Below are 16,899 nucleotides of genomic sequence, written 5' to 3' on the forward strand. Positions count from 1 at the left end.
CCGCATTAAAACATGAGACAGAGTGCTGCAGTGAGAGAGGGAACGGAGTTTTCTGAAGTCGGTGAATCATGCAAGACGCTGGTACCATGCAAGATGTCTCCTCTACAAAGCAGAACGGCTTTTGAGGTTGCTACCCGTCAGGTGTGCACACTCTTGAACCTGCAAAGCAGCTCCTCCCGGAATTCAGCACACTTCCATGGTACCGCCGTGCTAAGGCACTGAGGCAGAGATCGTGGGCGCGAAAGTCCCGTTCCCTCCACTCGCACATGCAGACCCTGCCAAGGCTTCTGGAACACTCGTGGGGGTGGTGCCTCTCTCGGCAGCCCTTCTCCCATCTCTCTCTCTCTCTCTCTCTCTCTCTCTCTCTCTCTCTCTCTCTCTCAAGGCCCCTGCTCTTGCTCACACCTCTTCAACTCTCTCCAAGAGACCACCCCGAATGCCCCCCAAAGCTGGTCTCTCAGATTCCAATCACTCCTGCCTGCAAAGCCCTCCCTACATCTCACAGTTCTGCCAGCAACACACCTCCTTTCAAACCCCTCCATCATTTCTCCATTATCCACTGAATTAAGTACAAACTTCCTAAAAGTCAGTGGCTCTCAAACTGTGGTCCACAGAACACCTGAAAAAGATTCACCGGCTGCCTGCTAAACACCCAGCAACCAGGGCCTCACCTACACCCACACCCACGGCAGCAGGTTCTGGGGAGTTAGGGCCGGGAATCAGTTGATCCTTATTAGTGAGTGACTCTCAGACCCACTAAAGTCTAAGTGCCAACACCCTACGTCTTGCATTCAAGCAACATGGCTGGATACATCTGGCTGTGCTGGCTTAACACATATCAAACCAACCTGTTAGACGAAAAATGAAATTTTTTAAAAGATGGGCTCGCAGTCTGAAGGTAAGAGAGAGCCGCTAAGGCTGCCAAACTTAAGGGTTCAAGATCCTGGAGAGAAAGACAGGAAAGTAAGCCCCACATGCTCTCCCATGTGGCCCTTTATGGCCTTTCTGAGTCCCCAGCAGCCTAAGGATGAGGCCAAGCAGAAAGGAGCCCTGGCTCTGAATAGAGTAGAAAAATCATCTCATTACCCTAGAATGTACAAACAAGAGAACAAAAGCCATCTCTAATTCCATCATCCATAGAGAGCCAATGCTGCCATTGTAATATATTTCCTTCTGGTCTTTGTACATACATATTCATACAATCTCAGCAATTTAACTTAGGCAAAACTAGAACTTGAAAACATTAAGTGACTATCCAAAAGTACATGATCCCTATTAAGTATATATATATATATATATTTTTTTTAAGAAGATGTTGGGGGTAGGAGTTTATTAATTCATTTATTTATTTTTGGCTGTGTTGGGCCTTCGTTTCTGTGCGAGGGCTTTCTCCAGTTGTGGCGAGCGGGGGCCACTCTTCATCGCGGTGCGCGGGCCTCTCACTGCTGTGGCCTCTCCCGTTGCGGAGCACAGGCTCCGGACGCGCAGGCTCAGTAGTTGTGGCTCACGGGCCTAGTTGCTCCACGGCATGTGGGATCTTGCCAGAGCAGGGCTCGAACCCATGTCCCCTGCATTAGCAGGCAGATTCTCAACCACTGTGCCACCAGGGAAGCCCCCTATTAAGTATATGTCTAAATGCCTCTTCTTCCATTTCCAGTCACCCTATCAAATATTAAAAAGAGAAAAAATATAGATACAGTATTCCCTACAATTATTTTTATCGAGTGGTAAAATTACAGGTTAAATTTAAGTAGAGCAATTCAGACCATACTGTTAATAACGTCAGTGTTCTCCTCCTGCCCTCAAAACTTAGTATCAGGACGAACTTACGTCGGTGCCTACCCAAGAGCAGCCAGGTAAGGTCAGGTTCTAGAATCAAACGTTTCTTGACTCAAACCCCATCTACTGTGTACACAACCTCAGAGGGGTCAGCGCCTGGCCTCCTTAACTCTGAAATGAAGACGATAAAAGTGCTGCCGTCAAACAAGTATTGTGAGGACTAAACGAGATAATTCACGAAAAGCCATAGCAAGGGCGGAGCACGTAAGAAATCTCAGTAAATGTCACCTGCTAACTGCTGCCTCCCTGACCAAGGAGTGTGCTTCTTCATGACAGGCTTTGTTTACATCTAATTCATCTTTTTGCTCCTAGCATGAAGCAGAGGAACTGATACTAAAAAGGAAATCTATGTATTTTTTTCATTTTAAGTTTTTAAAGGGAATAAATGGTTGAAAGAAACACCTCATGAAGGTTTAACAAAATATCATCCATAATGAATATACGTGTGTGTATATGTATGTAAATATAGTCTGTATACTTATACATGTGTATGTGTATATAGACATGTATATGGACTGTTCACTTACAAAACAAGCTGAAAAGTTAAAACATTCTTTTTAAATTTATTTGTTTATTTATTTATCTATGTATTTATTTATTTTTGGCTGCGTTGGGTCTTCATTGCTGACCGTGGGCTTTCTCTAGTTGTGTGAGTAGGGGCTACTCTTCACTGCGATGGCTTCTCTTATTGCAGAGCATGGGCTCTAGGCACACAGGCTTCAGTAGGTGTGGCTCATGGGCTTCAACAGTTGTGGCATGTGGGCTCAGTAGTTGTGGCTCGCGGGCTTAGTTGCTCCACGGCATGTGGGATCTTCCAGGACCAGGGCTCGAACCCACGTCTCCTGCATTGGCAGGAGGATTCTTAACCACTGCGCCACCAGGGAAGCCCAACGTTCTGAGATTTTTATTGAGAAGTTTTGCAGGTTGTATCCTGGGGTCAGTACCACTCCAGTTTAAGTACTAAAACTAGTGCTTTTCCTGTGTGTTTTGTCTCCCAATTGAGAGCACCAGGAAGATAGATAGACCTTGAGTAAACGGATAACTTAATCTCAAACAGGACCCCACAAGCCAGCACGGAAGTTAGGAGCACATACCTTATTTCCAAGGTATATGCTTTATTTTATACATAGAATCTTTCTGTACTAACAGAAACAGTTCCTGTCAGGGACCAATACCACACAGCCAGTGAGTGGCAAAGTAAACTCACTCAGAAGAAGCCAAATTCTTGCTTTTACACTGAAGAGTAACTACTCAGTGGCCTGCTGGGTTCATCAAGGCATCGGTATTTCCTGCTTAACAATACCTGTAGGGAGTTACATGTTACAATTTTAGAAATAAGGTAATTAGTTAAGTAGCAAAATGAAATTATAGGTTAAGAAACAGATTTACTAAATAATTAACGAGTTGCTCTACGGGCTACTTGTATTCACGTATCATATGTCTGTTTCTCACTAAGACAAACCTGACCACAGCTGTCCGCAACCGGAATCAACACACTAGCCCACAGATATGTTACGCTTGGCCTATACCAACAAAAAACTGTTGACAGGTTTCTAAAAACTGGAAAATGTCACAGTGAAATACAGACACCCAATTTCATCTGAAAACAACAAGAACAACAACAAAGAAGCATAAGATTCTAGAAATCGTAGGTCCACAGTCAGCAGAAACTGAGCAGTCCATGTATCTTTGGGTTTGCCACAGTCTCCACCACTCCCTACTGTCTCAGTTGCCCCTACAGTTCAATTTCTGACATTGCCTCCTGGCCCCCGTAGGCGTCTAAGTTTGCAACTCTTGTTGCAAGTCTCAGGGCCATTCCCAGTCCTCAGTGTTCACTTCTGTAGCAGCTTTTTTATTTTGGACTCTCTTGGCCTTTGTCGACTGTGCAGAGTGCGGGGTGGGGTGGAGGGGGAATGGGGAACTCTCAAACTCCACCTGCACTGATTCGATGTCCATGAACTAAAACAAAAGAGCTTTTCACCTTGGACTGCAGCATATTTGCCACTCTGAGTATTTCTCTCTTCTGCTTTTTCTTCCTCTCATTTCCCTTTGCATCTGCATGCATTGTTCAAAGCCAAAACCTGAGTGCTACGTGAGAGAGAACAACTATCCACTCTCCCTCAAAATGGAACGGGGGACGGGGTGTCACATTCTACTCTTCTATGAGAGCGAGGCCTGGAAATTCCACGCAAAACCTAAACAGGTCCCTTCACACTGTGAAACATTCCCCTCATTCTGTTTTCCTGGAGCTGAACACGCACAGAGGTACACAACAAAAGGGTCCCCTGGGCCTGGGGTGGCACAGCCATCTGGGAGCCCATGGGGACAAAGGCTTTAACTCTTCCCTGCCCACTCTGTGGGAAGGACACTTACAGACCTCAGTGCATAAATGCACCTACTGACATATGCAACAACTGCCCCTACCAGAAAACTTCTCTTTCCTGCCCAATCACTATGTATTAGCTGAAAACCAACTGCAGACAAGAATTCTGGGGGATGGTCTGACACACATTATTTATTTTTCTAGGCTCCACACGAGTGGTATAGACTGGTGGTCCTCAAATTTTAGCCAGCACTAGAATCACTGAGGGACCACAGCTTCCTGCTTCCCACCCCCAGAGCTTCTGATTCTGTGAGTCTGGGATGGGGCCTGAGAATTTACATGTCTAAGCTCTAACGCTGAAAAAGGAAGGTCCGTGGATAAACAACAAGGTCCTACTGTAGAGCACAAGGAACTATATTCAGTATCCTGTGATAAACCATAATGGAAAAGAATATGAAAAAGAATATACCAATATATATGTATAACTGAGTTACTCTGTTGTACAGCAGAAATTAAACACGACATTGTAAATCAACTATACTTCAATAAAATTTTTTAGAAAACTGACAAATTAAAACAGGATCTAGGTTTTAAATGTGTATATTTGTTTAAAACAAAGTAGATTACACACTGCAAACGCTAAAAAAAAAAAAAAGAGGAAGTTAAAGAACAACGGTGACGAGATGTTGAGCCACATATATGTGGCTGGGAAAGGGTTTCTTGAAAATCTCAGTTTAAAAAACATCAGGAGTCAGGGACAATTGTCACAGATTTACAGGTACTCAATTAAGTAGCCCGATTAGATGGCGCCAAATAAGAAGAACAAAGAGTTTCTCCACCTCCAAAAAGAGTCCTGCTTTACAGATCAGTTTTAGATGAGATTCTTCAACTTGGCCTAGGGGTGCTTGTAACCAAACCACTTCATACCATCTGTCTTTAGATGTCTTACAAGCAGTATTTGTGGTTTTTATTTAACACTTATTACCAACAATCTTAGGCTTTAGTGTAGACAGCCATTTTCATGAACGTTACTCACAGCTCTGTCACCTGCTCATGGTTAGTTTAAGACTCCAGTTGGGGGGCTTCCCTGGTGGCGCAGTGGTTGAGAGTCTGCCTGCCAATGCAGGGGACGCGGGTTCGTGCCCCGGTCCGGGAAGATCCCACGTGCCGCGGAGCGGCTGGGCCCGTGAGCCATGACCGCTGCGCCTGCGCGTCCGGAGCCTGTGCTCCGCAGCGGGAGAGGCCACAACAGTGAGAGGCCCGCGTACTGCTTAAAAAAAAAAAAAAAAAAAAGACTCCAGTTGGAATCCATGTTAAGATGGTGCCTCGTGAAATCTATTCCACTCTACACATCAAGCTAGTTTTCTTGTTCCAAAGGTCATATTCCAGATAGACTTTTGACTTGATGCTCCCTAAGATACGGTAATATAAAATTACCCTGAGAACATGAAAATCTGTTCAGTTAATACAGGTTAAAGTTAGAAACACATAAACACACACACACACACTCATGTACACACACAGCCACTCCTAAACCCAAAAGTACTGAATTTCCCTTCTGCTGCAAATCTCTGAAAATAGGAAATAGAGTGTTTCTTTTCACTGAAAGGTTTTCCTCAGGAAAGCATGATTCAGATGATCATAATCACTGCCTTTTCTGATAGATGACACATAGGGGTTTTTCCTCTAAAAGTCTGAAAGATTCTCTCCCTATAGGGGGCGACATGAGGTGTGTGTTGTCAAGTTTCTAGGTTATTCTAATATAAACCTACCAACCTTGGATTCTCTCCCACTCACTCCTACCCTGTTGGTAAGTGACACAGTGAGTGTTTAAAAACAAAACAAAAAAATGTGTTCAACTCCTACCTGTTGAAATTTCTCAAACTACCATCTATTCGATCAAAAAATGGGGACTATATTTTCCAAAGCAAAATCAGGACAGTCTATCAGCGGAGCAAAATATTTTAAATTAGATCTATTGACCAGTTTCTTTGACTCAACTATTTTTCGTTTTCATAAAAAAATTTTCTAATTTTGACAACTACTGATCTGCATTCTAAGGAACTGTTCTGCTCTAGTAAACACAACTGCCTCTGCCCTTCTGATCCCAGGTTAAAAACTGTTCCATCGGCCATCTGATGTCAAAGAAAACAAACTAGGCTAAGTCCACTTTCACAAAAACCCTATTCACAGACGAATAAACAGCTTCAGAAACTGTAGCTCCCTGCAAAATGTGCCAGAAGAGAACAAGGATGTAGACAAAGCATGTGAAGGCAGAAAGACAGATCGTGCTCTCCCTTTTAAACGACAAGAGAGTAATCAGGATGAGGGAAGGGCAGGGAGAGCTCTTAACCCTGGCAGAGAAAGAAAAAAATGAATCTACACCCCAAATTCAAATGTAGTTTTTAAATTATCTGGATGTGAAGCTACCAGTGAACCAACTCTACCTAGAACTCGGCTTCACAAATGCTAGAACCACCAATACCTTCGTTCAAGACAGCATCATCTCCAGAATACTGCAATGCCTTCCATCTGGGCTCCCTAAACTCATTTCTGCCCCAAGAACCGAAATCAGATCATGTCACTCCCCTGCTTTTCATGATTAGAAAATGTTGCAAATGCTTGCCCAAGACACAATTATAAGACCCTCCATGATCTGACAGCTGTGTCTCTCACCCCACGCACCACAGCCCTACTGTCCTTGCGCCTCATGACCCCACTGCACCCCCTTTCCTCAAACAGTCCAAGCTCATTTGCACCTCAGGGCCTTTGCACTAGCTGTGCCTTCTGCCTACAATGCTCTTCCTCCTGATTTTCCAATGGCTGGTTCCTTCTTGTCATTCATACCCAAGTGTCATCTTCTCAGAGAGGCTTCCCCAATGACACCATCCAAAGAAGTCTCCCACCCGGTCACTCTCCTTCACCTCTCGGCTTTACTTTCTTCTTAGCCCTTATCACTAGTGAATCTTTTCTTGTTCATCTGCTTTGTTGTGGTGGTGGTTTTGGTACTGTTGTTTGCCATCCCCACATCTACCACATTAAAGGAGGGACCCAGCTGGAACCCTGCACCTAGAACACAGCTGGATTTCCAGCACCTAGAACAATACCTGGAACTTAGTAGGTCCTCAGTAATCACTTGTTGAATGAATGAAACTCTCTCATTACTACAGGGTGGAATTTGTCATCGAGGAAAGTGTTCCTCCGAAGCTGTCTCCAAGAGAACTACTACGAAACCTTTCCATGGCGCCACCTTCCTCCAGGACATACGAGGTCCTCAAAGGAAGTGAGGGAAAAGTGTCCAAGGAAACAACGAGGAGAAGACAAAAAGTAGAGTTAATTTAACTCACCACCTATCCACCGGTACAGAGAAGGATGGAATTGTCGTAAATTATTAGTAAACACGTGAAAGGTGACTGTCAGCCACAACAGCATTAAATATTTAAGCAACAATAATCCAATTATACTACATATTAACTTGGAGACATTATGACTTAATCAATAATGAGTTTGTGAACACTTATATGCCGTACATTATGCAAAATGCTTTCCCTACGTTACCTCTTTTAATTCTGACAAAAACACTGTGAGTTAATTCGCAGTCACATTTCACAAATGAGAAACGTAAGGCAGGCTTGGGGAAGGTAAGATACTTTACTAAGTTTTCAAGCCGGTTAGTATCAAATACAGAATCTGTTGTGAAGCAACTACACTTCAATAAAAATTTATTTTAAAAATACAGAATCTGAATCCAGCTCCGTTTTATTCCAAAGCCTGTGTGTTATTCAGCATGCCCAATCCCTCCCTCAGCAGTTCAAATGAAAATGCTGTGAAGGATCAAAGGCAAGCAGGAAATGAAGCCATAAAAATCATTGAAGAAAGTTAAAGGGATGGACGGATGGATGTGATGCCACCGAAGAGAAATGTTAATTGTACCAGACAAAAAAACCTGCCATATGACCCTCAAGATAAAATAGAAATTAGATTGAGAGAGTCAAAAAGAGAAGTGATTCTTTACTGAGTAGCATTCTGAAACAATACACCACAGTCAACAAACTACAATGAAAATAAATAGCTGGCAAGAAGCGTCTCAAATGCTAAAAGGTCAGCTTCCGAATACTAGGGCCCCCGCTTAAGCTGTGTAATTATAAAAAAGAAAGAAAGAAAGAAAAAGAAAGAGAATGTATCCCATGAGTGTAAACCCTGAAGGGATAATCAGGAAACACGAAAGTCAAAAGTTCTTTGAAGTTGCCCCTGCCGACACTTGATGAAGAGAGAAGGAAAAGCACCACCTTGACCAGAGGAGGAACCAGGGGCTGAGCAGAACAAGAGGACGGAAGCCTAGGGAGTCTGGTCCCAACCGCTGGCCTCTGGCCTTGGACAAATCATTTCATGTCCGAAAGCCTCCGTCCTCACCGGGCCTTCCCTGTGCTCCTCTCGGGCTTGTGAAAATATCAAATAAGAACAAATATGGAAGAGCTTGTGTAAATAAAACTTGCTTTAAAGCCTAGCTAATGGCTATAGCAGTGGTGCAAACACCAGAAACCTCACAAAATGAGAGCAAAGAGGAAAAGGAGGTGAGAACACGGACGTCCCAGAGCTAGAACACAACAGGCTAGGAATGAACAAAGATCGAGGCGGCGACACAGGAACAGCACGACAGAAAACTGAGGTGCCCGCAGCTCTCCGCAATGACGTGAACGCAAAAGGGAAGCGTGCAGGCGAGGCCTGAACAAGGAGAGGTCACCTCCCGACCTCCACCGACACAGAACGCAGACACCCGGCCTCGGCACAGCACGTACTTCCAAATTTTGAGAAGTGCCCTGAATGACATTCCGTGTCACGTTCCAGCAGCAATGAAATCTCCCCCCGAAATCACCTAAGTTTGATAAACCCGGTGCAGTCACAGACTACAGGACCATGTGGCTGGCCAAAAACCCAGCTCATCCTCCCAAGTCCACCTAAGGATCCTGAAAACACACTTCAACCGCACAAGCCCACTGACCACCCCAGGAACTCCCTTCTTCCTACTTGGCTTTCAACAACAACAACAAAAAGGATTGTTATGAGAGCTCTTCAAATCCCAAGAAATATGGAAGACAGCTCAAGGGAAATGTCTAATTTAGTTTACAGAGAATCACCTGATGTTGTCGCTGGGCGGTGCTTATAAATAACTAAATATAAGCACACACTCTGAGGTTGCTTTTCTGTTTTAATTAGTGGCCAAGTGTCATCACCAGGGAACTTAAATAAAATAGGTGGAGCCCATGTCAGATCAGACAGCAGGACCTACCAGCAAAGTGCGAAAACGCGTTTGCAGCGGCTGCTAGAGCAGAACTTTTCGAGCTGCAATCGCACATCGATCACCAGGGGCTCTTGTTAGGATGCAGAGTTAGCAGGCTTGTGCTTCTGCATCTCCAACAAGCTCCCGGGAGATGCGGGTACCACTAGTCATGGAGCAGGTGCCACAGAGGGGTCAACCGTCCAAAGCAAGAGCCAGGCCTAACGCCATGCTCACTGGAAGTCCAGTGACTATAAGAAAAAAGTTGAGAAAATACAGTTTGAACTTATTTACCCCAAGAGGGCTCATGATTCTGGCAAGAGGCATCTACCACTCAGCTCACCAGAACCTTCCCCTGATTAGTAATGTAAAACATCCTTTCATATACTTGTTGGGCAGCTGTATGTCTCGTCACTTTTTATTATTTCTGCTTCTTAGTATTTTTAAAAGAAATTTGCCTAAGAGGAATTAATAGAGTCCTTCATATACTTGTTCTAATATTTTTAAGTTTGTTCTTCATAATTAAGCTTTAGATACACCTAGAATTTACTTTGCACAGAGGATGCAATAGTATTGTTGTGAGTATAAAATGTAAAGAATTTAATAAAATATCAACATAGAAAAAGCAAAAAACAACAACAACAAAAAAAAAAAAAAAAAAAAAAACAAGAACCTTCCTGACCAGCTGCAAGTCCCACCCCGGGTCCTCTGAGTGGCTGGCAAATGGCAGGGAAATCTCCACAGCACTGACTGGTGTCCCTGAATGGTAAGAATCAACCTTATGACAGACCATGCGGCTCAGAAAGAAGAATTTATGTCCTGGAGCTATAGGACAAAAGAGGAGAGGAAGCAATAAAAACAAGTAGTAATTTATTGAGAGCTTACATAAGATGGCACAGCAGAGGTGGTACCGGGATACAAAGCCAGAGACTGATTTCAGAGCCCACACTCTCACCTTTCAGTTCCACTGCCTGGTACAAGCCACGGGAGCGATGAAGTGATGGAGGAGAGGAGAGCATTTGAGAGCACCACCGCCTATCAGCAGGAGACCAGAGACTCCCTGTCTCTGCTTTAGTTTCTTTGCCTTTAATACCGGCTAATAATTGTTCTCACACCTCACTGGGTTTTCTGAGGAGTAAATGAGGGAGTCTAAATAAAGCACTTAGCCCAGTGTCTGATACATAACAAATACTTCAATGAATGTTTTTCTATTATTATGATTAAGAAAACTCTGTGGCTGGAGTCCAGGAGATAGAACTGGCAAGAAATTGGAATAAAGAAAAGAGTTCTTGACCTATAGCCAAATGGTGGACCTACAACAGCTAAAAGAAGCGACTTCCCTTTCTCAGCGACCCTAGAAGTTAAAGGAAGAAGGACAACTTAACTGGAATCAGAATGACAAAAAGAACTGGCCTTTGACCAGCCACGAACAAGATCTCTACAGTTAGCACGGGAACTCCAGCTCCTCTGTGACCAGATAGTGAGGCCCTTTAACACTGCTGACCTGCCACATGTTACAGACACATCAGAAAAAGAGCAGTGCCCACGGCCAGATATAGAGAACAAGCAGATGTCCTGAGCACATGCTCAGAACTCAAACAAGAAAACTCCCTTTCCTCTTGGTCGGTGATGGGGAAACATTAACCACACTGGCAGCACCAGAAAGTGGCCAGAGATACCTCTGTTACGGGACTAAAGCTGGTTTTACAGATGTGCTCCCTCAACAACAAACACACTTATTTCGAGACTGTCCGTCGCAGACCGATCAATGACCAAGGGCTGGATGGACGGGGCTGCAAGGACCAGTAACCCTTCCTCCTTGCTGAAGACACTCCCCCAATGGCCTGAAAGCAGAAACACAACTTGGGAGGCGGCATTTTACAATGCAACTTCTAATATTTAAATCAAGCTTAGAATGATTTGGCTTTAAGCCAGACTCTTTCCAACTTTTCCATTACAAGGAACTCCAGATGTGAATTGTTTCATTTAATTCTTTACCATAAAGTTGCAATTAACTGTTTTCAATGAAACATCTTTGTAAATGAAATGAGCATATTAAATATAACAAGAAAAAAAAATCAGGCTTAGAGACAAAGACCTCATAATCAGCTTAAGGTTCTGACCTGGGAAAACTTAACAGGGATGAAAATACAACACTGTTTCTAAAACGAGGCGGACCCATGGGCTTGAGGGAAGTGGGAAATTGTGACATGTGTCCTACTTTGAGAGCTGATCTATGAGTATCAGGACATGTAAATTACTGTATGTCAGACACTACTGGCTGCCTACCAATATCTACTCTCCCTCTCTTCCTTACTGAATAAACTCCAAATTTTTTTCAAGGCCACAGTGTATGAAACTTTAAAAAAAAACTGCAGTGACCAGCTTCCCTTGTAGCATGAGGTAGCCACATGACAGTTGCAGAAACTACGATGTAAAAGCCAAGTCATCTGATGGAACCTCTAGAAGAGCTCTTTGAAGGGGAAGACTTGGCTACCACCAGTGTTTTGTCTCCTCTGGGTCTCCTTTCTCCAGCCTGGAACAAGAACGTGATCCTGGTGGTGGAGCAGCCATCCTGCACTGAGGTGTTTGGTATTAAGGGTTCAGCCCCCTGCTCAGAATGGCTGAACAGAGTAACAGAAGGAGCCTGGAGTCCCGATGGCACCACGGAAACCCCACACAATACTGAATTCCCTATTTCCAGACTTCTTTGCCAAGGAAAAATCAAAACTCTCATTTGGAGAGTCCACCAGAAACTGGGTTTTCTGTTATATGCAGCTGACCCTATTCCTGCCTGATACACATTGTAAAAGATCATCTGCTTTGCAAAAGCCTTCACCAAACCATTTGGAAGGTAAGGCGCCATGAAACTATGAATTAATTTGATTAACACATAACTTTCCTGACATATACGGAACAGGTAGAATAAGACACACATAGAGCGAATGACTCTCCTCCGCTAACACATGATCTATAACTCATCACAGGGATCCTGATGGTCTATTCATCAATGTGGTGAAGATGCCGAGCGTCCTCTGGGGGTGACGCTGGGAAGAACCTCGCAAAGAAGATGGAAGGAAACGAAGCCAAACTGTCTGGGGTCAAACGCTGCTCTGTCACTTCGTGGCTGTGTGACGCTGGTCACAGTATTTAACCTTCCTGTGCCTCGGTGTCCTCAACTGCAAAATGGAAATGATAGTTCCTACCTCAAAGGGTGTTTACGCATTTAAAGGAGCTAACACTTGTACGATGCTTAGACCTGCGCTAACACACACCGAGGATCTACTAATATTTTAACACTGGTGTTGCTAGAGCTAGAGATTAACACAAATAAAAATTATAATAATAAGAAAACAGTAATAATAATAAAAGCCAGATGAATGACTTCATTCTGTAGACAGCACCCTTTTTCCTAATATATGCAACTGCCTATCAACATCAACATGAGAGCAAGCTGGAGGCTGTGGCCGGATTTAGACAGTTTTCAATCTAAGGCTTTCTACAGTGCTCGTGATCACCACTGCCACACTCATGCAATGCCAAGAGTGGCAATCTACAAGAAGAGCTGCTTATCAGTAGGATGTATTTATAAAATGGGGCTTGGGCAGGGAGGTTAGCAAAGACAGCTAAAAATAGTCCTATAAGCAAACAAGTTTGCATAAGCCAATAGTCCATTAAAAAGTCAATATTTTCACATCATGACTAGGAGAAATATTCAAGTAATGTCACCCAATTTGGGAGATTGTAGCCTCTCTTCTAAGAGTCCACCACACACTTCCTCCTGTATCTTGTCTAGATTCTAACACAAAAAGTATCCAGGTCATTCTATGAGGCTGTACTTAAGGGTCCAAAAGGGCACAAGCATTTTGTATAAAGTTGCCACGTACTAGCCACAGGTATGTAACCTAATCAGTATCCAATGCTCCAGACACCAAGATACTGAAGCACCCATAATTCCTCTTTCAGGTCAGGAGAAAACTTTCGGTGGGTGAAAGCAATCTCAACTAAGTCACAACGTCAAGGCAACAGGATACCAAAAAGTTTAATCTGCTCTGACTTAAATGCTAAATAAACATAACAGGATGTGAATTTATGCTTCTCCTCTCCCAGTCCCAAGAGGGACCAAAAAAAAAAAACGACACAAATCTTGAGGGTGTGAAGATCTCACTCCATAATCTCCCTGTTTGCCTGTTACTGGTTTTCTGGTTGTACCTTATCAAGTAGGCTGGCAGCAGCTCAGAAAAGCCAAAGAGTGATAAACTGTAACCCTTTCTCTTACTCAGGAGCAGTACTGTCCAGTACAAATATAATGTGAGCTGCAAAAGTCAGTCGCCTGTGTAATTTTAAATTTTTTAGGAGTCACCTTTCAGAAGGTAAAAATAAACAGGTGAAGTTAAATTTAGTAATAAACTTTATTTACCCCAATATATCAAAATATTATCATTTCAACATGTAATAAGTATAAAAAACTAGTAATGAGATAGTTTATAGGCTGTTTTTCACACGAGTGTGTATTTTACACTTGCAGCACATGGCAATTTGGACCAGCCGTATTTCAAGGGCCCAAGAGCCACTCGTGGTCTGGTTACCATTTTGGACAAAGCAGGTCTTGAGGTCAAAAACTGCTGAAGTCATCAGTGTCTTAGTTTGCTTCTATGATGGATTCACTGGTAAAATAAATCAACCAACTCAGACTGGGCAAGTCGCTAGACAGGGAACCTAGTAGTATCTTGAATGGGAGAACACACCCCATTTCAAAATAGGGTCTGGATCTTTATAGCTTTTAAGTGTATGTTTCGCATCAAACAGTGACATTGCTGTTTACACGTTACTCAATGTACAAATACTTGGTGTTTTCATGTTTGTTTTAAATAAGAGCCCAGGAAATTTTGGTCCCTGGTCAAACCTCTTCTCAGGAGCGATGTACCCTGTTCCCTTCTCCCAAAGGAGCAGGAAATGGTCAGACATACCCCGCTGACACGTGCCATACCTCCCACACATCTGGGACATCCCATTCCACGTGGTCTGTGTGTACTACGCAGGCATGAGAAATGAGATGCAGAGATGACCAGTTGTTTGTGATGCCGCAGCCATGGGTGAGACAGTTCGAAAGATGACCTGATCTTACCAGTGTTACCTACCTCTCAGGCTCACTTATGACCAAGGGCAGTAACAGAGAGAGCGCTCTTAGCAAACCGTAAAGCGCTATACAATTCTAGTTATTATTATTGAGAAAGGACACCATTTCTCTCACCTGGAAGAGCAGATAGAAGTAAAAAAAAAAAAAATAGTAACTTGAAACAGAGAGATGCTGAGTTGGGAGGGGGGTGAGGAAGCCACTAAAACACTGGTTGTTCTTGGAGGGCTTGTTCTCTTGGAAGGGTTCAAAGAGGCCTGAGGAACCTCCGTCACTTTTCCCTCGAAATCTTGGCAGGTACTTAAAAGTAACCGTAACAGCTCAGAGTCCAAGCTTCCACCCACCCGCGCTCCACCACCCGCTGCCTGTCCAACCAAGCCACTGCTTTTCCTCATCCCAAATGACGGCATAACTCAGGGAAAAGGTTCCAAACAGACTTCTTCCCAGGGTTTAAATATGGCCTAAAAACGTGGCGCCACCGGGGGTACTGGCGCCTTCCCGGAGCGAAAGTCGCCGAGTCCCGGGGAGTCTGGCTCAAGGCTCGTCGCCGGCGCGAATGCCTCAGTGTTGGTTCTCGCGCTGCCCTGTCTCCCTCTCCGACAAAAACAGAGGCTCGCCGAGCCGCCGGGGTCTCCCTTTACCTGTCCAACCGCCTCGTCACGCCTGCGAACTGCTCTGGGCAGGCGGCGTTGACGACGTCCGAGGGGAGTCACCCACACAAAGGCGCCTTGTGCCTCTGCGCTCCGGGACAGGCAGCCGGGGCGCCGGGAAGGGCAGGGAGGGCGCCCCGCGTCCGAGATCCGCACCCCCGACCCCCATCCTCCATCAGAGGCCGCCCCTACCCCGCCCCCGGTGTAAAGACGGGCCTCTCCTCGGCTTGCCACCACTCGCACCCCCGAAAGCAGGCACAAGAGCTAGGGGCGCACAAGCCACGGGGAAGAAGTTTGCATTGTCACCGCGCTGCGCTCTCAACGCTTCTCGCCTGCAAGAAGGGCTGAGCACCGCCTACCCCAGCTCCCCGCCAGCCGAGGCCCGGGGCGGAGACGCCGGGCCCCCCCAGGCTCGCTCACCTCTAGTCCAGTCCACCACTTGTTTGGGGCTCCACTTGGTCACGGGCTCCATGGTGGATGACTGGGCACCCAGCGGGGCTGGAGTCGGCGGTAAAGTCCTGCTGCCCGCGCCCGTTGCCCCGTCCCGGGAGGGCGCGCCCCGCGGCTGGTCCCCGCGCCCGAGCGCCCCGTCAAGGCTGCATGACTGACGCGGTCAGCGGGACATTCCGGCGCGGCTCAGCCCGGGCGGCGCGGCCCTCTCCCCGGCGCACGGAACAGCGGCGCGGCTCCTCCTCCAGCTGCCACCGTCCAGCTGCAGCTCCTCTTCCTCCTCCCGCGGCCGGGACCCCGGGCACAGCTGCTGCTCCTGGGCGACGGCAGCTGCTGAGACTCGGGGCTGTGAGCCCGGCCTCGGCTCCGAGCGGGACTCTCCCGGCCCTGCTGCTCCCCGCCGCCCCTCTGCGCCTCCGGCCGGGACCGCTGCCTCCGGTTCTCGGGCCGCGCGCTCCGCTCCCCCTCCGGCTCCTCCTCTGGGCTGCGAGCTCTCCCGGGTCCCCGCTCCTCGCGCGCCGGCGTCCGGAGTCCTACCGCCCGCAGGTCCCACCTCCTGCGCCTCCCTCGCGGGCTGCACCGGGGCGGGGAGGAGCGCAGAGCGAGCGCGCTCGGGTTACAAAGTTCCAGCTCCAGCCTGCTTGCTCGGAATAAAAGAAGGGGCGGGGCCGGACCCAGCGAAACTCGTGGGAGGGGGCGGGGCCGCCCAGCCAGCCTACTCCGGTTACTTTCCCTCTCTCAGTGGGACTCCGCACACTTGGAGTGGCCCGGGCCGGACTTTCTTTCTCAGGGGGCGGGTTGGAGATACGCGTGCATCCTGCAGAGCCCATTGCCTTTGGTGAGGCCCAGGTCCTATGGGTAGCAGTACAGGCCAGGCTGTCTGGCTGTGAGCAACAGTGCCCTACAAAAAGTAATAATAAAATCAAAACTAAATCAAACCTGCACGTGCTGTTCGTTTTAAGTGCTGTGGGTCAATACTGCTATGCGATTAAGCCCTCCTCCTTTTTAAATTCAAGGGAAAATTATTTTATTTTATTTATATTTTGGATGACATTGTGACAATCTAATTCACTTCTTTTTAAATTTATTTTATTAAGGTATAGTTGATTTACCATGTGTTAACTTCTGTTCTACAGCATACATTCCTTTTCATATCCTTTCCCTTTACGGTTTATCACCCGACCCTGAATACAATTCCCTGTGCTCTACAGTAGGACCTTGT

At 45.9% G+C, this 16,899-nt stretch overlaps 1 protein-coding gene across 4 annotated transcripts in view; it reads right to left on the reverse strand.

Moving 5' to 3' along the window:
* CNKSR3 (CNKSR family member 3) overlaps window positions 1-16,283 on the reverse strand; it is a 103,014-nt gene extending 86,731 nt beyond the window's left edge. For 3 of the 4 annotated variants that reach the window (XM_067011071.1, XM_059083731.2, XM_059083733.2), the window contains exon 1: window positions 15,648-16,282. In XM_067011071.1, coding sequence (XP_066867172.1) covers window positions 15,648-15,699 — 52 coding nt within the window. In that variant the 5' untranslated portion in view covers window positions 15,700-16,282. Of the gene's footprint in view, window positions 1-15,647 lie in introns of all 4 variants that reach the window. The other variant, XM_067011070.1, reaches the window with a different exon arrangement.
* Between the last annotated feature and the right edge of the window lie 616 nt (window positions 16,284-16,899).

Source organism: Kogia breviceps, chromosome 13 (genome assembly GCF_026419965.1).
Source record: "Kogia breviceps isolate mKogBre1 chromosome 13, mKogBre1 haplotype 1, whole genome shotgun sequence".
Lineage (NCBI taxonomy): Eukaryota > Metazoa > Chordata > Mammalia > Artiodactyla > Physeteridae > Kogia > Kogia breviceps.